This window comes from Crotalus tigris, unplaced genomic scaffold (assembly GCF_016545835.1).
Source record: "Crotalus tigris isolate CLP2741 ecotype Arizona unplaced genomic scaffold, ASM1654583v1 scf7180000017744.3724543626:3957646, whole genome shotgun sequence".
In the NCBI taxonomy this organism is placed as follows: Eukaryota; Metazoa; Chordata; class Lepidosauria; order Squamata; family Viperidae; genus Crotalus; species Crotalus tigris.
Window position 1 is genome coordinate 3,377,705 of NW_024096611.1, and position 23,158 is coordinate 3,400,862.

At 36.3% G+C, this 23,158-nt stretch overlaps 1 protein-coding gene across 4 annotated transcripts in view; it reads right to left on the reverse strand.

The window, feature by feature from the left end:
* Window positions 1-299: 299 nt before the first annotated feature.
* LOC120306715 (leucyl and cystinyl aminopeptidase) overlaps window positions 300-23,158 on the reverse strand; it is a 47,563-nt gene continuing 24,704 nt past the window's right edge. For all 4 annotated transcript variants that reach the window (XM_039340413.1, XM_039340412.1, XM_039340411.1 and 1 more), the window contains exons 8-18: window positions 22,156-22,287; window positions 21,134-21,265; window positions 18,927-19,087; window positions 16,817-16,905; window positions 14,517-14,703; window positions 13,202-13,358; window positions 11,908-12,092; window positions 9,024-9,185; window positions 3,152-3,292; window positions 2,289-2,370; window positions 300-1,379 (exon numbers count right to left, since the gene is read on the reverse strand). In XM_039340413.1, coding sequence (XP_039196347.1) covers window positions 1,248-1,379; window positions 2,289-2,370; window positions 3,152-3,292; window positions 9,024-9,185; window positions 11,908-12,092; window positions 13,202-13,358; window positions 14,517-14,703; window positions 16,817-16,905; window positions 18,927-19,087; window positions 21,134-21,265; window positions 22,156-22,287 — 1,560 coding nt within the window. In that variant the 3' untranslated portion in view covers window positions 300-1,247. The remainder of the gene's footprint in view (window positions 1,380-2,288; window positions 2,371-3,151; window positions 3,293-9,023; window positions 9,186-11,907; window positions 12,093-13,201; window positions 13,359-14,516; window positions 14,704-16,816; window positions 16,906-18,926; window positions 19,088-21,133; window positions 21,266-22,155; window positions 22,288-23,158) is intronic.

Consider the following 23,158-nt stretch of genomic DNA (forward strand, 5'->3'; position numbering starts at 1 on the left):
AGTTTCACAAGTATGGGTTAATTTGTTATAATAATATGGCATGCTTTATTTTTGGTGAAAAGTTTTAAAACAAGGATGGGTGACATAAACAGCATGTCTCATGATTTAACAAATAGTGACTTTGGTCAAAGCATAGGCATGATCTACTTTCAGAAATAGCTATTTACAGAAAAATGTGAAAGATCGGGGCAGTATTGAAAGGAATTGAAACCACACCAATCATTCTGAGATTGGTGAATCAGTGTACTACATACTTTTAGGAAGCTATATCAAAGGGAGAAACGAAACTGGAATCTGAAAACTGTATAAAACATTCTTTAATCTATAATTTTTAATCTTTTTGAAAACTCTATGGTCAGGTTCAGTATATCTCTCTTAACACTTTACTTATGTTTACAAAAGGTAATTTAACTTATTCAGTACACAGTACTAGTAACATCTAGCCATGTTGTACACAAATTAAAAAAATCTGATATTTGCATAATTTCTGGAAAATACCTAGATCAGGGGTAGGCAACCTTGGCTCTTTTATGACTTGTGGACTTCAACTCCCAGAATTCCTGAGCCAGCATGGCTTAGCTTGGAAAGCTCTCACTTTCCCCTCAGCATGGCTGGTTCAGGAATTCTGGGAGTTGAAGTCCATGAGTCATAAAAGAGCCGAGGTTGCCAACCCCTGACCTAGATAAATCAAAACCCAGAACTCCACAAACCTTACTTTTTACTTCACCTATTCACCTTATTATGTTTTAGCCACTGCTTATAATGGTGATAAAAAATGCTTTACAACAGAGACATTATTTACATCTCAAGAAACTATGCGTAATGAGAAAGACCAAACTAAATTTTGCAAAGAAAAAACAGGTCTCAGGAGTGTTTGTCTTGCTCTCTTGTCTTTTCATTTAGTAAGCATGTACTGTATACGTAGAAATGGAATTCCATATTCCTACAATGAAAGGGAACTGTACTTAAATTTTAAAAGTTATTACAGTATCCTTGTTTGATGTAAATATCTGGTCAAAATGAGCTTTTCCCTTAATTAGCAATTATGTCCAGTCCACAAATACTCCAAAGAGAGCCAATTCAGAAGAGATTAACCCTGAGCTAACTACAACCCTCTCTCACAGTGCAAAAAACAAAAATTGCATTGCTCATGTTTAACTTTTTTTTTTTTTTTTTTTGCAAAAGCAAAAGACCAAGAGTTGCAGCATTCCTAGTGATTAATACAAATTGTAAGAGAATTGTGATTACTATAGCAATTTTTCAAGGAGTGCCAAGTTTTGTTCCATCCACTGGATATTCAGTTGAATTGTCTCAATAGCTTCTTGGACATATTGCAATTGAGCAGTTTCCTCTGACTTTGATTCAAAGAATGATTTAACCTAAAGAAAAGTAACACAAGAAAAAAAAAGAGAGAGAAAAAGAGCTCAGGGTAATGGAAAGAAATAATCCCTTAAACATTTAAAAATAGTCCAACCAGCTGTTATATAAATGTATCAGGAAATGAAATAGGAAATGAAAATTTCATTACATATTAACTATTTGTGCTTTATAGTTCAGTCCTAATTACATTACAGAAATGGTAATTTTTGAAATCCAGAGTATTTCACACAATTCAAGACATTAAATAATTATCTTAATGATTCCCTATTAGAAACAGTTTCTCTGATTTTGAAAAAAGATCTTTCACGTTATTCTATCCCCAAGGTCTCTATGAAATTTTCTTGCGTTCCACAAGAGCTTGAAAGCCTGGCTCTGCCAGCTGACCTGGAATCCCAATGAGGGAGTGGCATCTTGGGGGTAGTTAATAGATTAGACAGAGTCCACCTCATCCCCATGCATACTTTATTTCCTTCCTCCCATTTTGGTTTATTGAATTTCAACTTAAAATGTATGGCTGTTATTTAGTGTTTTAAGGTTTTATACTGTATTTTAATTATATGACTGTAAGCCAAGTATCTGGTGAGATGGGAAGTATAGAAAATGATGACGATGATGATGAGAGAGAGGGGGGGGAGGAACTAAGTCCAACCTTTCCTTCGCTTTTGTTGACCCTTATCTAACTCTAACCAGGGCTGGCCATTAGTTGATTCTTGTGCATAGGCTTTTAGCAATAAATCAGTTAAATTAACCTTTCATGTGTGGACCTGGTCTTTCATGCCAGACACAATTATTACTATTGTGAAACAATGTTATAATATAGAATCGTAATCTGTATTACATATTGCCTTCTTTCTACCTCAGTGACAGTATTATTCCACAATACTTTCAGAACAATTTATCCAACTAACCTCTAGCAGATGTTCTGGTGTTGAGAACTGACGCGTTGTTGAAGTTACAATGCTTTGAATAGTGTATGATCCACGATGAAACCTGAAATTTAGAAAAAAATGGAACAAGAGTAATCTGTTTCATTAATGTATGTTAATCTGATATATATTTCACTAGCTACACAGGTAGTCCTCAACTTCTGACTACAATTAGGGCTAGAATTTCCATTGCTAAGCAAGGCAGTTCCTTTTTTCAGTGTTGATGTAATTTTGAAAGGTCGCTAAATGAATGGTTGTTAAGTCAAGGACTACCTGTATTAATCCAATTTTGAGGCTCAGAGAAATTCCAGAATCAATTATCTTATATTCATCATCAGCCACACAAAACAAACTTTGGTAAAATCATTAATATGCCCAATACTTTTCACAATTCCAGAAAATACAGAGTATCAAACATATGCTCTCCCATTCATGCATTTTACAGATAGCAGCAGCTGAATTGTACTGTATCTGGAGTACAGAAGAATCTAAATCAATCTCATCCAATTTACAATTAAAATAAGCATGCTGCGTAGTTTTCTTCATCTGGAAGGTACCAAATTGAGAAGACCATAGTAAAAGCTCTTAAATGTCATGTTTGTCACAAGATGCCATATCTCCATGCATTAAATCAAACTGTCTTTAAACAACTCAGTGTTGAAGTACCTCCCTCTGACTAGTATTAATTCTAGACAGTGATAAGGGCATAGTGGATGATGTAAGAAACCAATGTGAGTCCAAAGAGAACAATTACTCATGTCAGAGGTTAGCAACTATCTGTTTCATAGCTGACTCATGTAGGGGGACAAGGAATTATTATAATGAGAATTCAAACAAAGTATTACTTTTTGATAAGCTGATCCCAATTTTCTTTGACAAAATCCCATGCCAATAAATGTCCAGGCAAATTCTGACTGATAGTTTTTATGACTGTTGGAAGATCTTGTGATCTGATTACAACTCCTTGCAGGCTTGTTTTCATTAACCTATGAAATAAAAAACAAGAAAATCACATTTTTAGGCATGTATGTAGACTTTTTCCAGAGAACTATATCATCTATAATTTCAGCACTGCCATAACTTTGGATAGCTGCTAAACAAAAGGAAGATTATTTGTATATATATATAAACACACGTACACACTATTTGATTATATATTATCATGCTTGCCATCTTTTATTTTTATTGTTTTATTGGTTTTATTGTATTTTTATTATTATTGTGAACTGCCCTGAGTCAAGTGGCATACAAGTTTAATTATGTCAAATATCAGCTGTAGTACTTCAGATTATAACTTGAAAAAGGGCTCCTTTTGACATTTTTGGGGTGGGGGGATACATATATGGATTCCAATTCACAGGCCACCATTTAGATGATTAAAGAAAAGATATTTCATAGACATCCAAAACAAAATGTTTCAGATCACAAATCTCCTAGCAGCCTAATATATAGTAAAATATAGAAGATGCATGAAAATAAATGCACATACAAGCATAGGCCTAGCCTTAGCCTTTTTGCAAAGCATAGAAAAAGCCAAGAACAGCTTCTAAAGACACTACTGCTGCTTGAACAATTTGAAAAGAAATGCTCGTTTTGGAGTCATGTGAATGAATGCACAACACTCTTGTATTAATAAACTCAAGATAAAGTGTATGTATGTGTGTGTGTCTTATAACATGAGCATATTCTTAGCTGACAAAGTTCTCAATATACTGAGATCAATGCAGTAAATTATTTACTACTGCATAGACCATAATAATATAACATATCCTTGAGCTCCTAAACAAGGAAGCTGTTTGAAGTGGGTTAGTCTGAGAGGTATCTTTGGTGATGGAGGTCAAATGTGAACCTGAATCTAAGAAATAGTTCTATAGTTGAGAACCTCTTATGTTTGTTTAAGAAAAATATAATCTTTTGGCTTCTGGTTCGTGATCACGGCGCTGGCAGACAGGCGGGGCAATTGCTCCCTCCGCCATCTGGTTTTCTCCTGCCGGGGGACCCTGAAAGGGGTCAAAAGTCACCTTGGAGGGGCGATGAGCTTGAAGAGGACCTTCCGATTGATCACGGAAGGGCAATAGCCCTTCCATTTGATCTGGGGCAGCTCTTCGGACCAACGGGGAAAAGATCGGCTATTCACATGGCCCATCATTAGCCGCTACCTGCCGGGGCCAAAATTACAACCAAGCACTTTGAAAACACCGCAGAAGAATTGGGTGAGACTTTACCTTCTTGTATCCCAAGTATTTTCCTGTTAAAAGCCTTCTGAAACTTTTTCAGAGGGAAGGGAATGTCTTCTTCCCACCTCTAAAATGGCGGCTTCTGACTACTTAGGGAAAATAAAGCCCTGAAAAATACAACTAAGTAATTGGATTTATATTATCTTGATATCTGGGGACCCCAAAATTCCTACTTTCACGGGACCTGTCACCTTACCTACTTGTAAAAAAGATGAAAAAGAACTTAAACTGGATAAAAACCTAGCCCTGGTTTAGAAAAAGATTTTAAATGGGACATCTTGTGGCGAAGCTTGGTATAGTAAGTAAATACTCTTGTTAAAGAGACCTGCTTACAGCCCAGATTTGGCCTTGGTATTATCTAAAAGAGATAAAAAGCTGGGAGAACAGCTGGACACTGAAATTGGTTTTTAGGAACTGTGGAGGTGAACATTTACTGATTTTCATCTAAGAAATAGCCTTCACTAAAGGACTGCCTATAACGATGTTAGAAATGGAGGAAGACCATCAACAAATTAATTATAAACTCATACTTGAAAAAATTCTTGAAGCTATTGAGATAATTAAATCCAGACTGAAAGGTGCTAGCTTAAACCTACAAAATGAAACTCTGATTTCAACGAAAGAACCTACAATCCAAAAATCAACAGAAGTGGAAGAAATTAATACCAAAAAGAGGACTTTAAAGATCAACAAATACAATCTATTGAAAATTTTAACAGACAAACCTTGATCACAATTAAAGAAGCTACAACCCAAAAAGCAACAAAAGTGGAACAAAGCAACACCAAGACGGAGGCTATTAAAGACCAACAAGTACAGCATACTGAAAACCTAGACGATCAAATAACAACCATAAAACTGGACATGACTTTCTACCTAAACCAGAAGAAACCTGAGGAACAAGAAGACAAACAAGAAGAATAACAAAAAAAGCTTCTTTCAACATGTAAAAAACAAGAAAAAAGTGAAGGAAATGATTGGTCCATTAGTGGGTGGAAGTGGCAAGAAGGTGACAAGCAACAGGGAGAAAGCAGAACTATTTAACTCATTTTTTGCATCTGTCTTTACACAAAGGGAAAAAACAGACCAACCTATCAAAAATAGTGCCATAAAAAACAAAACAGAAACACAAGTTAAGATAGGCAAGAAAATGGTTAGGGAGCACCTGTCCAGCCTAGATGAGTTCAAATCGCCAGGACCAGATGGATTACACCCCAGAGTTCTCAAGGAACTGGCAGATGTGATATCGGAGCCACTGAACTATATTTTTCAAAGATCCTGGAACACAGGGGAACTACCAGAGGACTGGAAAAGAGCTGATGTAGTTCCCATCCTCAAAAAAGGAAAAAAAATGGATCCAGGAAATTACAGACCTATCAGCCTGACCTCAATACCTGGGAAGATCCTGGAAAAGATAATCAAACAACGAATCAACGAACACCTAGAGGCAAACAAAGTCATTACTAAAAGCCAACATGGGTTTGTCAAAAATAGATCATGCCAGACAAATCTTATTGCATTCTTTGACCAAGTGACAAAATTAGTGGATCAGAGGAATGCTGTGGACATAATTTACTTGGACTTCAGTAAGGCATTTGATAAAGTAGATCACAACCTACTACTTGACAAGATAGAAAAATGTGGGGTAGACAGAACCACCACCAGATGGATCCGTAGCTGGCTGACCGGCCGTACTCAGCGAGTGGTCCTCAATGGAACTGCATCTATATGGAGGGAAGTGTGTAGTGGGGTGCCCCAGGGCTCTGTTCTGGGCCCAGTACTCTTCAACATCTTCATCAACGATTTGGATGAAGGGATAGATGGGGAACTCATCAAATTTGCAGATGACACCAAGCTGGCAGGAATAGCCAACACTCCAGAAGACAGGCTTCAGATACAGAAGGATCTGGACAGACTTGAACACTGGGCACTAACTAACAAAATGAAATTCAATGGTGAAAAAAGCAAGGTTCTACATTTAGGCAAGAAAAACCAAATGCACAAGTACAGCATAGGTGGCACCATGCTCAATAGTAGTAACTGTGAGAGGGACCTCGGAGTCCTAGTAGACAATCACCTTAAATATGAGCCAGCAGTGTGCTGCAGCTGCCAAAAAGGCCAACACAGTGCTAGGCTGCATTAACAGAGGGATAGAATCAAGATCACGCGAAGTATTAATACCACTCTTCAATGCCTTGGTAAGGCCACACTTGGAATACTGCATCCAGTTTTGGTCACCACGATGTAAAAAAGATGTTGAGACTCTAGAAAGAGTACAGAGAAGAGCAACAAAGATGATTAGGGGACTGGAGGCTAAAACATATAAGGAACGGTTGCTAGAATTGGGTATGTCTAGTTTAACGAAGAGAAGGACAAGGGGGGACATGATAGCAGTATTCCAATATCTCAGGGGCTGCCATAAAGAAGAGGGAATTAAGCTATTTTCCAAAGCACCTGAAGGCAGGACAAGAAGCAACGGGTGGAAACTAATCAAGGAGAGAAGCAACCTAGAACTAAGGAGAAACTTCCTGACAGTGAGAACAATTAATCAGTGGAACAGCTTGCCTCCAGAAGCAGTAAATGCTCCAACACTGGAAGTTTTTAAGAAGAGACTGGACAGCCATTTGTCCGAAATGGTGTAGGGTTTCCTGCCCGAGCAGGGGGTTGGACTAGATGACCTCCAAGGTCCCTTCCAACTTTACTATTATTATTATTAAGACCAAACCGAATTGAAGGAGCCACCAGGACAACTTAACAACTACAAATGGGCCAGCCTCTCTGGAAAATTGATAACTAGATGGTCTCCCTTGGTTCAAGTAACATGTACAAGAATGAAGGGAGATTTATCTGATGATTTAAAGGCATTGGTATGGAAGCCTGATTGGCACAAAAAGAAAGCCAGAGTTAGATTTTAAAAAAATGAGATCTTTTGATTTATGATAGAGGATTTAAAGTCTCAACTAATGGGCTAAAGGGAGATTTTTAGATGAAAGGAAATATGATTATTGGATTTAAATATTGTTGTTAAAAATGATAAAAAAATAAGGAATTGGCTTAATATTTAGGATTTAGATTTATTAAGGGAAATGAAAACTAACTATTAGGAATTAGCTTCGAACTATTGTTTAGCCCAGATAATATAAATCAGTGATAGCGAACCTTTTAGAGACTGAGTGCCCAAACTGCAACCCAAAACCCACTTATTTATCGCAAAGTACCAGGGCTGCATCAGCATTGTGATGCCCTCAGGGGGGGATTGGGGGCGTGGCCCACTAGGTGGGCATGGCTGCAGTGGTCACGGCAGACTGGGTGAGTGTGTCATCCCCGGGGGGCAAACCCGCTTGCTCACTCACTTCCTGCCCTGTTGCTTCCAAACGCTACGTGCTCGCTATTCTGGCGAACTCTGCTGGGGCAACAGCGTGCGTGCCCACAGAGAGGGTTCTGAGTGCCACCTCTGGCACGTGTGCCATAGGTTCGCCACCACTGATATAGATGATGGACTTGAGACAATAAAGGATACTCTATTAGTAGGTGATGTATTAGGATGAGAAATAGAAAATGTTTATGAAATAAGATAAGAATATATTTAAGTAGGTAATATGTGTATTCTAGATATGATGACTTTTTATGTAGTGAAATAAAGGAAATTTGAATTACCTGAAACTTAAATACTATGGATATTAAAAATTAAATTGGAATATTGTAATTAAAAATTAGGTAAAACTTAAAAACAGGACATGAATATGTATAAGCTAAAAATATATTGAAAATGTTTTAACTAACTTTGTCATAATTAGAAATTTACTAGACTAAATACGATATAGCAAATGTTAAGGGAAATAGAGAAGGATTTTTTAATGATGTAACCTGAGATATGTACTAAAGATTGAACCCCTGATTACCCAGTCACCACGCTGCTTTCCGAATACTTAAATGTAAAACTGGAAAACCAATAAAATTTGTTAAAAAAAAAGAAAAAGAAAAACATATTCTTTTTACTTAGTTTCAGTTGAAGATTAAAAACTTGATTGACTTTATTAAATTTAGAGCCACTTTGATGATGCTAGCTTTCTAAAACTATGCAATTGCACCTCTCTGAATATTTTAATTATAAGTCAATAAAGCTATAGAAAGCATAATCTGTTTTACCAACTTTAAAGCAATTAAGTTATATAATTAAGGGAAGAAACAATGTTCCCCAGATACAGGTGTTTATAAGCCAAAACATCTGTTCAATAATCCAGATGTTAGTGCATTTCTCTCATTGAATGTAAAAGATTTGAAAGATTACAGAAAGCATGCTAAATGTTCATGTACTTTCTTAACTTCTTTGTACAATGATGTAGAGGAATCTATAATCAAATTTAAATATTAAACCAATGATTACTGACCATTAACTAGAAAACTAACTTTTATTTAAGATTTAAAATCTTCAATTTTAAAAATGTACTGTATATGGAAATAGGAGGAGGAATTGTACCAGATGAGTTTTTTAACATCATTTGTGCTGGTCAGTGATTCAAGAATTTTGAGTTTTTCTGGTTCAGAATCCACAAAGGAATACATTTTTAAAAGGAATTGCCAGCCAGCTTCAGTTTTTGCTCCAGCTGTGAATATGATCTTCATAACATTTGTCGGCAGGCTGCAGAGATATAAAAAAAGAATGCATATGTATTCTTAGAATCTCATATAAACATCCATGTTAAACATAAAAACAGTACGAATGCTAACTGATAGAGCAATTTGTAATAGGACATGGATATTCCCCTTGTAGTTAGTCTTTTTCATGTTCTCAGTCATGTTTTCTTTGCCATTTGTTCTCAGTCTTGTCTTCTTGTTCTCATTTGGGAATCAAGAATTAAAGTTATTTAATACTCAGAATTTTATTTTGTTATGCAAAATGGAAAAAAGACAGTCACTAAAACTAATATTGGGCTGAGTCACACTTGTTGCTCACAGAAGTTTCAAGTATTGGCTTCTGGCCCAGATAGAACCAAGCAAGAACAACTGCAACTACCAGCAAAACTGAACTTTTAATTTCAGGCTTCATAGAGCCAAAGCTGTAAATCGCTCCCAATAATCCTCTGTTCAGGAACTGGTTATTCAGTAATTTCTCACAAGCACAACTCAGATAGATTAGATTTTTTTAATTCTAGGTCTTTTCGAGTCAGCTATTTAGACATTTTCTTAACAGTCTTGAGAGTGAGATGCCATAAAAGGTCTAATAGGCCTGGGAATAGGTGATTTCTGTGTCTCAGCTTCATGCCTTATATTAGACACTATAAATGTCTTTCTTTCAGCAACAGTCATTTCTGACAGACATTGAGCTGGACCCTGCTTTTTTGTTCTTCCAAGTGCTGTGACAAGTCTGACAGTTCATCAGCATCAGAGAAGTGTAAAGGGTTAAAAAATAATAGTGTAATACTCAAATAATTATAACAGCGATCGAATAAATAAATTAATTAAATATTAGGTGGATACCAGCCTGCTCCCATTCTTTGCTATGCTATTGAAATGCAAGCACAACTGAAAACTTCCATAGTACCTGTCTTCAGAAGGGCAACATATTATTGTTACATAGCCTTTTATATGTCTACATGCCTTTGAGTCAATGTTGACTTTGGCAATTTTTTTTAGAAATGATTTGCCACTGACTTCTTCCTAGGGCTGAAAGTGGCTACTCAGCTAGCTTTGGCCTAAGGCAGAGGTGTCAACCTGCCGGGCCACGGGCCAGTTTCATCATACCGAAGTTGTGCCCACCCCATTGCCGGCAATGCAAAAAGAGTCGCAATACGTTGCAACACATCACGTGAAGTGGCAAGTTTGACACCCGTGGCCTAAGATGAGACTACAAATCACAATCTCCTGGTTTCTTGCCTGGTATCTTAACCACTACACCAAACTGACTTTCTTATGTTTCCTGGCCAGCAGTAAACTCCACTGGCTCTTCCTTTCTTCATTGTGAAGAATTTTTTTTTGGGGGGGGGAGGAGGGGTATTCTTGCACCAAATGCTTTCTATTTCATCTTGTGTTCTGAAATATACAAAAGTGTCTTAATATGGCTACTTGCATCTGTGATCCTAGAATGGTGTTTAAAACAGAAATAAACTTAAATTCTTAGACCAGGGATGGATAGCCTGCTGATCACATGCAGTCTTCAGCTCTCATTCATATATGACCAGCCAGTGGTCTGTGTTGTCTTATATGTTTATCCAATCAGCACTGTATTAATATAGCAGTAATGGGAATACAATCCGCTCTGAAAGACATTGAAGATTCCTAGTAAAGAAAGTACTCATGAAGTTTATAAACTTTGATGGAACTGGAAAGAAATGTTCTTCAGGATGAAAAGGAAGACTTTAAAATGTGAAGAGTCTTACCTATCCCTAAAAGTTCAGGAAAATGTTCTCATTTTATATATTAGTAAATGAGTGCATAATTTGTTCTTAATGTTCTGTAGCATGCCAAAATGAGCCTTACTTCCCAAGCAGTGTAAGGAGAACAACTTTCAGTGATCTGTGTTGAGACATATTATTCAGTCAAGGTTTGCCTAAGAATGGCTTACTGAAATTTCAAAAATTGGTTGTGCTCACAAAATACACTGAATTACAAAGCGTGGTTTATACACTGCAGTAGATAGCTTTATGGTATCTATTGTAGTTTATGGTACAAAGTACATGGTAGCGCAAAGTCAGTCAGATAATATGGCTTTGCATAAAGAGATAAGCCAGGTCTGTGATTAATTCAAATACAGATAGTCCTCGACTTACAACAGTCCATTTAGTGAGTATTCAAGGTTACAATGGCACTGATAAATGTGACTTATGACCATTTTTCACAGTTACGATCTTTGCAGCAACCCCATGGTCATGTGATTAAAATTCACATGATTTGTGAATTGGCAACTGGTTCATATTTATGACCGTAGCTGTGTCCCAGGACATGTGATCACCTTTTGCAAACTTCTCACAAGCAAAGTCAGCGGGGAAGCCAGATTCATTTAACAACTAGGTTACTAGCTTATCAATTGCATTGATTCACTTAACAACTGTGTAAGAAAAGTCTTAAATGGGGCAAAATTCACTTAACAAATGTTTCATTTAACAACATAAATTTTGGGTTCAATTGTGGTCATAAGTTGAGGACTACCTGTAATTAGCATCAGAAATTGGGTTTGTTGTCATATGAAGTGCCCAGGTTTTCACTGTGTACCCATAGTAAAATTTCTTCCCCAAATGAAAAACAAACATTTGCACATATATACTGATTTTAAAACAAGATTGTCACTTTTTTGGTGATGGTGAAGTAATGTCCCAGTGCCTAAGCAGAAAGGTAATTTAAGTAAGATTTTTTTTATTGTCTACCTTTCTGTCCCATTGGAGTCCTTCCACTTGTCAAATAGATTAGAAGCATTTGAACTACAGTTTTTTAAACCATAGGAACAGGCAAAATTTAGTAGACTTGACTGTAGCTCTAGTTCTGAGAGGGTCTTATTACTGTTCCATGTTTGTTGCTCAATCTTTTCTCCAAATAATTTTTCAATCCTATACTAGAAAATAGAAAAAGAAAAAGATTACCACTGGTCAATAGAAAAAGCTTTGTTACAATTGTGCTATGACTAATTTCAAAATTTACAATAAAAAATGATGCAGAGCACAGATCTGAGCAAAACCTGACTAATTCTTCTTCACTTCTGTCGACTATTACACAGCCTGATCTATTCAGAATTCTACCAACTCCAAAGTGAGCATCAAAGATCCCATGTGTGAGAGAAATCTGCTAGACACTCAGAATTTATTGTGCAACATTAGTTTGATGATATGATGTGAAGGTGAATGAATTTGTATTAGAAATCCAGAATGATGTAAGTAGAAAAAACTAACATCATAGAACCCTATTTATTTATTGGGTTTATAGTAAGATTTATAGTATTCCCTCAGTATCACAGCACTAAAAGAGACAGCAGTTACAAATATTGAGACCATGAAGAAATGAAAACAATCATATGCTGTTTCTTCCGTTCTAAGTATTTATATTTATTTACGCACGATAGAAAAGGATGCAGTTACGAGCAGATGGTTTTGTCATTACAACGCACTTTTAAATGACAATGCCTGTAAATTAAATTCTAAACTATTAAAAGCATAGCATATTTAAACAAAAATAAAACGAATGCCATATAAAGACGTATCAGTTCAGACATTATCCTACTACATAATACAGGTAGTCCTCGACTTACAACCACAATTAAGCCCGAAATTTCTGTTACTAAGCAAGTTAATTGCATCCCATTTTACAGTGTTTTTTGCCACAGTTATTAACAAAATCACTGCAGTTGTTAAGAGAATCATGCGGTTAAGTGAATTTGGCTTCCCCCAACCCACCTCACTGACTTTGCTTGTTGGAAGCCAGATGGGAAGGTTACAAATGGCAATTACACAACCCTGGGACACTGCAACTGTCTTAAATATATGCCAGTTGCCAAGCACCTAAATTCTGATCACATGACTATGGGGATGCTGTAAAAGCCAGTCTTAAGTCGCTTTTTTCAGTGCCGTTGTAAATTTGAACACCCAATAAACAAATGGTTGTAACTGGAGGACTACCTGTATAACTTTCTATCACACAATTATTACTTTCCTATTTTTAAGAACTTACCAACACTCTGGAGGAGAGTTCCAGCATTCCCCTTTTCTCAACTAAATTGAAGATGCGACTGATTTGGTATAAAGCTTGCATGATTGGAGCTGGGCTGCTTTCTTTCACTATATATTCCGTTAGATTGAAAGCCATGGTCAAAGAGACTTTTCCTACCCTAAAGAGATCAGAAAAAAGTTAAGACCAGTATTCTAAGTCTAATATTATAAAAGTTTATACTTTGAAAACTTGGGGAAATTTGTACTTTTAAAACTGAAATATATTGTTCCAAATAAATTCTGAGCTAGCTTCATTGTGCCTGCTTGCACAAAATTGCAATGTGGTGGTTGGCTTCCTCCCCATCTGTCCTAGTCACATGCAGGGAATCCAGTAGATTACATTAGAAGTATCTCCCAAATTCAAGCAATCTTTGCAATGCCTGGTTTGTCCTTGTATGATAGCCTCTGGGCGGTGTTCGATGCCCACTTGCAGATCTCAGAAGCTGTGTTTTACTGCTTCCAAAATGTTTTTGATGTACGGCAGGGTGTGTCATATAGCTGATCTTGTTCCTTCTTTCTTCCTTTCTTTCCCCTGCCTGTCGTACAGGCATCTTGTAATTAATTTATAAGATTTATTATGTACAGGGAAGAGAGAAGTTCTTGAGGATGGGCTCCAGCATGTAACTGAAATCTTGGAAGATTAAACCTCTGGTCCTGGTGACCGACCCAGATTGGATCTTGCAACATTATCTAGGGACACGTATATGTGCTTTCATTCGTAATCTACATTAAGCTTGAACGGGCACCACTCACAAAATGTGGAGCCAGATCCCTGGTTTTCTTCAATTTAGATCAAATCAGAAGCTATCTATTTCATCCTGGAAACCAATCAGACGGAGGCATCTGCACCAGGGATGTCAAAAAAATCAAGATGGCTGCATAATTGTATAATCACATATCCATCTCGTTTTTACATTGTGTGTCTATTTAAAACTGAACTCTCCTAGCACAAAGCTCTTCTAAGAATAATGTTGTTTCTAATCTTTTCATGGTTTTTATGAATTCATATGACTGGAGCTGCTACTTGGAGGAAGAACATCCACAGTGGTATAACTATAGTGCTATTGACATCTGCTCAACTATTTTGTATTAAATTCCAGATTCATTTAACTCCCCAAAAAACAATTCTAAACTAGAACTGCTGTTTTTCTGCTTCACCAAGTTCCTGAATCTCTAAAACATTGTAATATCATGTATATCTCATTCTCTGTGATAGCTGAATATTTCATATTTAAATTTTTATTTGACAAAAGGAAATTTTCATTTTGGATAATTACCCAGCCAGAATAAATATATTATGAATCAAATTGGCTCTGTCTTTGGCATCAAAAATATTGGGATTTGTCTTCAGTAGTTCAATTAGAGCAATCCAGTCATTATCAGCAGCATAATGCACAATATAGTAACCATTTCCCTTCACATTGAACTTTACCCACTTTATTTCATGAGGGTACTCAATTATACCTAAGCAAAAAGAAAAAAAGAAAAAGAAAAGAAAAAAGTATCAGTTTAAATCAATGCTAAGCATTCACAAGGATAAACATTAGAAACTTGGGCAGACATTTGCCTTTGTATTTCTTCCAGAAGATCAGGGGTACTTGCAGTGACAAACAGTTTATGTCCAGTGCTATAAAAGACATTTTGTAGAGTACTAAAGTTGCATAAACTGAGTTTTCATAGATCAGCCCCTAATACAGATACCTTCCTCCAAAAGCAATACAAATCAAATTTGCTTAATATATAAGCACACTACAGCATCATAAAACTTGTGCACATGCAACTTTCAATATCAGTTTAACTTTGTGCGATATGTTTATTTATTTCATTTATTCTCACAGCATCAGGTCTAAGCTGAGTGGTTATTTGGTTTCAGACAATCCGTGTTAAGAACAAGTTCAATTCCCGAAATCTGCTTTTACCCAAATTTGTATTTACTGTATGTCAGAATTCATACTTACAAGCAGCTTCTACTAAAAATGATGGATGTCACTGTCCTTCTTTAGCTGACAAAAGCACTAAAACTGTGCAATACTTAGGGAATTTCTGAAAACAGGCTATTAAAACACATGGCCTTAGTATTTCGTCAGCTTGAGGAAGGGCACCACCATCTACCATTTTTAGTAACAGGCAGCCTGTTTGTATCTAGGGGTTCTCTTTTAAGTCAGACAGCCATAACTATCTGTATTCTTTGAAAAGTCACAGAAGACACCTGGTATTCATTACCAGTTCTCACTGGTAACCACCTCAGAACTGCTATGAGTTTTATTCCAAAATCTAAACAGTATAGAGTGTGTGTGTGTGTATGTATGTATGTATGTATGTATGTGTATAAGAAATATTTATAAGAAATAAAATGAACACCAGGGTAGTAATAAAAACTATAAAAGTTTAATTAAAAAGTGCCAAGCTTTCGCCGTCACCTGCCGGCATCCTCAGGGCTGGTACGCCAGGAAGTGAGAGTCTTTTTATAGGTATGTCAGAGCCTGCGCGCGGCTCCTCGACCTCGTCATCGGGGCTAGTTGGTTCAATTGCATAGGACTGGTTTGTTCTTTCCTGTTCCTTTCAATTACGTGTCTCTCCTCATCCATTTTTTTACTTTCTTTCAACTCTGGGGTAATTGAGTAAAGGTCTCTATTACTTCGATGCTCCCTATGTTGTAACTCTTCCTTGGGGTTGGGTGGTAATATGTGTTTCATATTCTTTTCACAATTGTCCTTTGCCCAATTATCCTTTTGGTGGCTTTCCCGTTTGATTTTACTGCTTTTATTTTTTACACCACTCTCATCTGGGTGGTCCTGTGAACTATTCCGAGTTGGATGTGATCTAGTAACAGTCTGGGGTCAGGCAATAGGCTGTTTTGTTATAGGGGGGAGCAGTTTCTCGGTTGTCATTGTGTCCAGCTGTTTTGCGCGCATCCTACTGCGGGTGATTGGTCCGGAGGGGTTATTAGTGAGATCGCGGTCGCCCCGGTTATCACAATGCTTATTCTCCGCTTCCCTTTTCTTCTCTATGTTGTTAATGTCTGTATGTACGTCACGGAGGACTTCGGGGTTCATAGCTGTGGGGCGCGATGGTCTGCTCCCTTGCCCCTCATCAGTCTCGCAGATCCCGTCCTTCTCGCTGGTCTCCTCCCCCTGCCTCCCCCTTATAGGTATGTCACATACACATACATACATACATACACACACACACACACATACACATACATACATATATATATATATGTATCTGTATCTGTATATATTATACATAAACATCAGAGGACAAGGCTTTGCTTGAGAGCATCTGAAGAAGTAAGGCTGAGACTGTTCAAATATAAAATGTAAGGACCACTTTTCCGATTAACACCAGAAGCCTATTTGTTCCAGTTTCCTTGTTCCATAGTATTAGACTAGATACCAAAGGCTAACCCCAAGACAAGACAAAATGTTTTAGGGCAGAGTTGCTAGGAGTCTTCAGAAGTATTAGTTCTTTGTGATGACTGGAATATGGCTTTATCATGACTGGGCCATGTTAGAACCACTGAAATTTGCCCTTGATGCAGCATTTTCTAATTTTCAAAAGATAAACGGCATACCTGTCTTTTTATCCAATAAGTATGTCTGAAAAGAGAGGGATGAGTTGTCATTGTTCGTGATGTAAGACAGAGGGATCTGCCATAGATAACTGGGAAAAACAAAAAGGCACACTCTTAGATCACAAAGTTTTATAAGACTGATGAAACTATACTACAGAAGCTACTGCCTTACGTAAATTAATATACATTTATAAAACAAATGTGCAATGATAGAAATCAAACTGCAAATTCTTCAAGAATCCAGAGTTCCTTTCTCTAACCCAGTACCTGAGCTTGCCTACTCAGAGTTTAAATATTCAGGCAACTAGGTGATTTCAGGAATACAAACTAATTTCTTTTTTCTATTACTGGCAATCGACTTACAACAGTTCATTTAGTGACTGCTTGAATTTACAATGGCACTGAAAAGAATGACTTATGACCATTTTTCACACTTATAACCATTGCAGCATATCCATCGTCACGTGATCAAAATTTAGACACTTGGCAATTGACTCATATTTATGAAAGTTGCAGTGTCCTGGGATCATGTGAACCAAAGTCAATGGGGAGGCCAGATTCGCTTAATAACTGTGTTCCTAACTTAACAACTGCAGTGATTCACTTAACAGCTATGGCAAGAAAGGTTGTAAAATGGGACAAAACTCACTTAACAACTGTGTCTCCTAGCAACTGAAATTTTTGGTTTAATGGTGATTGTAAGTTGAGGACTACTGTACTTCTATGCTTTCTGCAAAACAATTATCCTCTCTAATTTAAATTTGGTCACACCAAGCCAGGAGCAGATAATTTTTTTGTGCCAGAGATTGTTCTTAAAAAAAAAATTTGTTTGCCTTCAGGCAAAAACTAGGTCATAGTGACCCAATGACATTATCAGAGACAGGTTTTTTTTTTGTTGTTTTCCCTTGCCACTTTTTAAACAAAATAAGAACATAAAGCTTATTGAAGATTTATTGAGATGGGATTTCAAGAGAGAGTTCCAAACAGGACACCATGGAGAAAAATGATTGGAAGTTAATGGCAATATAGTTACATGCAGATTCTTGTGTTGCTCCTGATATTCTGTAGAATATGGTGGAATTCATGATTTGGTACAGAAAACATCAAGTAATTCAACCTCAGGTTACATACGAAATCACAGCTGTGTTTTTGTATGCAACCTGAGGTTGAATTACTTGATTTTCTATTTTTGACACTTGATTCTGTTTTTGACACTTGTCATATACAAAACATTTCTACTTTAATTTTATTTCTTATTTCAAAAAAATCTCAGATTCCCTTATGTAATATTTATATATTATATTTGTTCTCATCAGAGTCAAGGCTGTGGGCATTTTCTAGATGAAATTTATTCTTCTTCAAGTTATACTGACAGAGACCTATGGGCAGATATTTTAAAAAATGCAGTTTACAAAGAATAATGGTTTCTATCATGTAAATCATGTAAATAATGAAATCCTGTCTTCACAATATGTCTGCCTTATCAATTTAATGCAGTGTTTCTCAATCTTGACAATTTTAAGGCATGTGGACTTGAACTCTCAGAATTCCACAGCCAGCAATGCTAGCTGTGGAATTCTGGGAGTTGAAGTCCACATGCCTTAAAATTGTCAAGGCTGAGAAACACTGATTTAATGTGACATTATACGTGACAAGTGTTATTGCCTGCCTGGTCCATATTTTGAAAGTAGTGCAAAGGTAAGGCCTAGCCTGGTAATGACACTTACCTGACCTGACCTTCACTGATCTCAAAAAGCTACACAGAATTAGATTAGCACTTGGGTGGGAGGCTACCAGGAAATCTCAGGATTGTATGCCACGCTGATATTTTTTTTAAAAAATGCAGAAGGCAACTGTAAACTACTTTGATATAATTGCCAAGAAAACCATATAGCTGTGTCCATGAAGTCATCAGGAACTCAGCTCAGTTTACAAATTAACTACCTTTAAGAAAGGTAACGAAGTCTTCATTAGATTTCCATCTAACTATTGTTCAAACTATTGTTAAACACAGTTTAATAGTTATCCTATGTATCAGTCCTTTTCCTTTTTAAAATCCAAAACACAGGCTGAAAAATTAAACTATGCAAATTAAAAAGGGGAAAAAAACCTTGAAGGTAAGATCTGATCATTCAATTCTGTATTATGCATAAATCTTTCCTGGTTCAAAAGGATTGTTTTTCCTTCTCTTTTGACGGTCACCAACGGAAATCCCTTCTGATTTGTCCAAGTGTTCATAATTGTTTTTACATCAGCTGCTCCATGTGTCACCTTAGGAAATAGATACACATGCAAAAAATAGTGATAGCAACATAATCAATAGCTTCATGTAATTAAATAAAGAGCTAAATAAAGAATTGAAATATAATTTTCAATAAAAGCCTGTCAATCATAGTTTAATACTATATGTTCTATTTTTTAAGACTTTCTGCCTTATTTCTATACTGCTTTAGAAACATATTATGCAGAAGTGCAAACAATTGTCTCCAACACCTTAATGCAGCTTCATCTATTTGCAGAACTTGCTACTACCATTTCAGCAGTCATACAATCCTTGAAAAGATCATAGCTGATTTAACATAATTACTCCAACAATTTTTATTAGATTTTTATCCTGCCTTTATTACTTTATTACTTCTTAGGGAACTCAAGATGACAAACATACAATACTCCTTTCTTCTCCTATTTTCCCTACAACAACCCTGTGAGGTGGGTTGGGCTGAGAGACCATAGCTGGCCAAGATCACCCATTTTTAGAAGTAAAACTGAAATTCTATCCTACTTTAAGCATTCTTTCAATTATCATCTGTCCAAGAAGAGAGATAGAAGCAATAGAAGCAATATAGCTCTTAATAGCAAAATAGCCTCAACAGACTCCATTTTTATAATAACAGAGAATACAGAAGAACTATAGATACAGGGTCATGGAATGATAAAATGATTTTTAAAGAGTTTTTATCATTTCTATTTTGGAAAGGGGTTTAATTTAATTTTCTGAAATGGGAACTGCCTGAGTAATATGCCAACCAGCCTTTTCTAACTTGACACTCTACCAATTAGTTGGAGTACGCCAATTGCCATGTTGGCTGCTAATTCTGAAAGCTGAAAGTCCAGAATATCTGTGGGGCGTTAAGTTGAAGAAGCCCATTTTAAATTACTGGTTATAATTAAACCACTACTCAAGGAACAAAGAGAAAACCCTTGGAGGCGGATTTCTTCCTGATTAGTGACTAGAATTAGAGCAGTACTAAAGAAGAATCTTCTAATCCACAAAGCAAATTAATCAAATGGCAAACAATTTCTCAAAAGTTAAAAGCAGAATCTGATCAAACCTCCTGCAGAGGGAAAACAATCAAGGCAAGACAGTTGAGATAGAACTTTCTTTTTTACAAAAGACAAACAGACATTGGCTCTGTAATGTTTAACACTCTGAATATAACAACATCCACACAGGAGAAGGATGATAAAAAATAGTTAAGAAAGGAAGCATCTGCTGTATCTCTTTTTCCCATTCAATTTCTCCTGCTAAAGTTGAAAACTAAATGACCTTTCCCCTTTGGGGACATCTGGAATCTAAAAAAATGGTCTATGAAATTCTAATCTATTCTTACTTATGTGCAGTGCTTTTTTTCTAAAAAAAGAAAGGTGCCGGAACTCACACGTCATACAACCCACCTTGCCTACCCTACAAGGTTCCACCCAAAAAAGGTGCCGGAACTCCGTTCTGGGCATTCTATGAGAAAAAAAGCCCTGCTTATGTGTGACTATCTGGCAAGCATTTCTGCCACAGATCTGATTACTTTATAGAATAAAGAAATTAATACAGCAATATGATTGAGCAAAATGTCTTTTCGTCTAAAGACAAGGTAGGCAGCTCCAAAATATATACCTAAGCTGAAGACAATGATAACGGAGATGGCTAAAATACAAATGAATATGTGTGAAATTAAATAATGACAAAAAAAGCTTTCATTCCACAGCTATTTCAGGAATACAGATTATTTAGCCAACTGGTCCTGGGGAACTGAATGTTTACACTAACTTGAGGATAATGGTAAGATGGTAGTGAAGTGTGTTTGACGCCAGTCTGCTTCACCTTTGCTTTTCATAGCTTATTATATTCAAGAACGAGTGTATCTCCATCTGTTACAATGAGGCTATAAATGTCTCCTTAATGGAGGGAACAATAGTAGTCCCTTTAAAGGAAATAGTGATTAGTTTATCCTAAAAAGCAAACTTAAAATATATGGATAACTGATTGCTGATATTAGCTGATTGTTATATCTTCTTCTTTAGAATGCATCCATAGAGATTTACCTTATTCATACTGTCCCATAAGTTATCACTGCACGTGGAACCATAGCTATAGTCATGCAAATAGATCTGAATGCCAGCTTGGAAAACATCTTTATGAAGATAGTTTTTTAACATAAACAAGAGAGAAGATCCCTGTAGGAAGAAAAATAAATTATAAAGCTAAATGTAAAACTACAGTTCTAATTTCAATTTACATAAAAACATGATGCTTAACTTAAAACAAATGGTTATAAACAAATGGTTATACTTGAATATGCAAGAGTTGGTTTTAAAAACAAAGAAAAAGGGGAAACAAACTTGATTTGTTTTTAATGTAGTGACACCAATTAGTGATATAGAATGAACTAGAAAGATGCAAGTATAGAATAAAATTGGGTTTCTTCTCATAATGCCAAACATGGTTTAGAGCAGGAAGCTTTTTTAAGAGATACTGTAGTTTATAAACAACTTTTATAATGTTTTCTGGCCTTCAAAAGGATACTGATCATGGCAGGTTTACTACAATGAGAAGAAGGGGCATTATATAAATTAATGACTCCCTGAGGCTTGGCCCTTATTTTGTAATTTAATTTGGGGGGGGCAGAGAAGAGGAAATATAAAAATTAATTTGCAAAATTAGCTCACATGAATTATTTAAATTCTATAGATTTTCCATCCCTGATTTAATGTTATATCCAAAAATATTCAAAAGTGCTGGAATTAGGAATTATTTAGGATGCCATCAGTGAAGGGAGAATGAAATTATTCTTTCTAACTCTTTGTTTTTAAAGAGATATTTAAAACCAAGCATTTGTCTGCTAAAAAAAATCAGATTAAAAATAGTTCCCAATAGGGTATATATTTTCCATTATATTCTCCTCTCAACATCTCCCTCATAATTCACTCCTGAAATATTTTTTTTCCTTCAGCTTCTGACCTTTTGTTGCCCATACTAAGAAATGTGATTTGAAATAGATCTGTGTCAACTTTGCAAATGCATTTAGTTTTATTAAAATCATATTTACAGGACATCTGAAGTTTACCTTGATGTAGGAGACTACATCAAACATTTGTTCAATCTCTGCTGATGAATTGACAGGAAGGGAAACTGGGTGAGATGAATTCATGGAATCTTTCTCCATGGTCTTAAATTGCAGATTTAAAAAAATGTCATCCTGAGAAATTGAAAGACATTTAAGTTAAAATGAACATTAACTAACATTATAAATTTCATCAGTCAATAAAGAATCAGAATAATTTTTTTCTAATTATCTGATGGGTCCTGTGAGAATTTTTTTTAATTATTGTATTTATCACAAAGATTCTTATTCTTACTGTATTATTACATTTATAACTTGCCTTTTCTCTCTGGGAGTTCAGGACAAAACACCCACTATATTTCTCATTATATTCTCCATCAACTTTGTGGAGTAGGTTAGGATGAAAAATATCATCTGGCTCAAAGTCACTTGGTCAGTTTTATATTTGAAAAAGGATAAACAATTGCACTATTGAATCTGCTTCTTTAAGTTATACTAGGCAAATAATACAGATGTCCAATCATCTGATAAAGAGTACATCCAAGTGATTATGCATTCCTGAAAATAATGAGCCTGAGAAGAGGCAAAACAAGCTGAAACAGGTAGTCCTTAACCCACAACCACTATTCAACCTGGAATTCTGGTCGTAGGTATTGTGATTATTAAGTAAGATACCCATGTGGCTACTCAATGACCACAATCCCAGCTCTTCCCTTTGTAGTGGTTAAGCAAATGTGCAGGAGTGCAGGAGGGCTTTCAGTCCCCCATCCCTTGAGGGGCACTCCCTGGCACATGAAACCTGCTATGGGCTGAAAAGCTTCAACTAGCTAGGCCCAAGAGCATTGCCCCACTCTCAAGAAGCCTTCTTCCTGCCCCACCACACTCAGAATGCCAGTGATACACAGGCCTCCTTACTCCTCCTATCACTACTCCCAAGAAGCCTGGCACTCTCCCACACTCCTCACAACTCTAAGGCAATCTGCTACAGGCTGAAGGGCCTCAACCA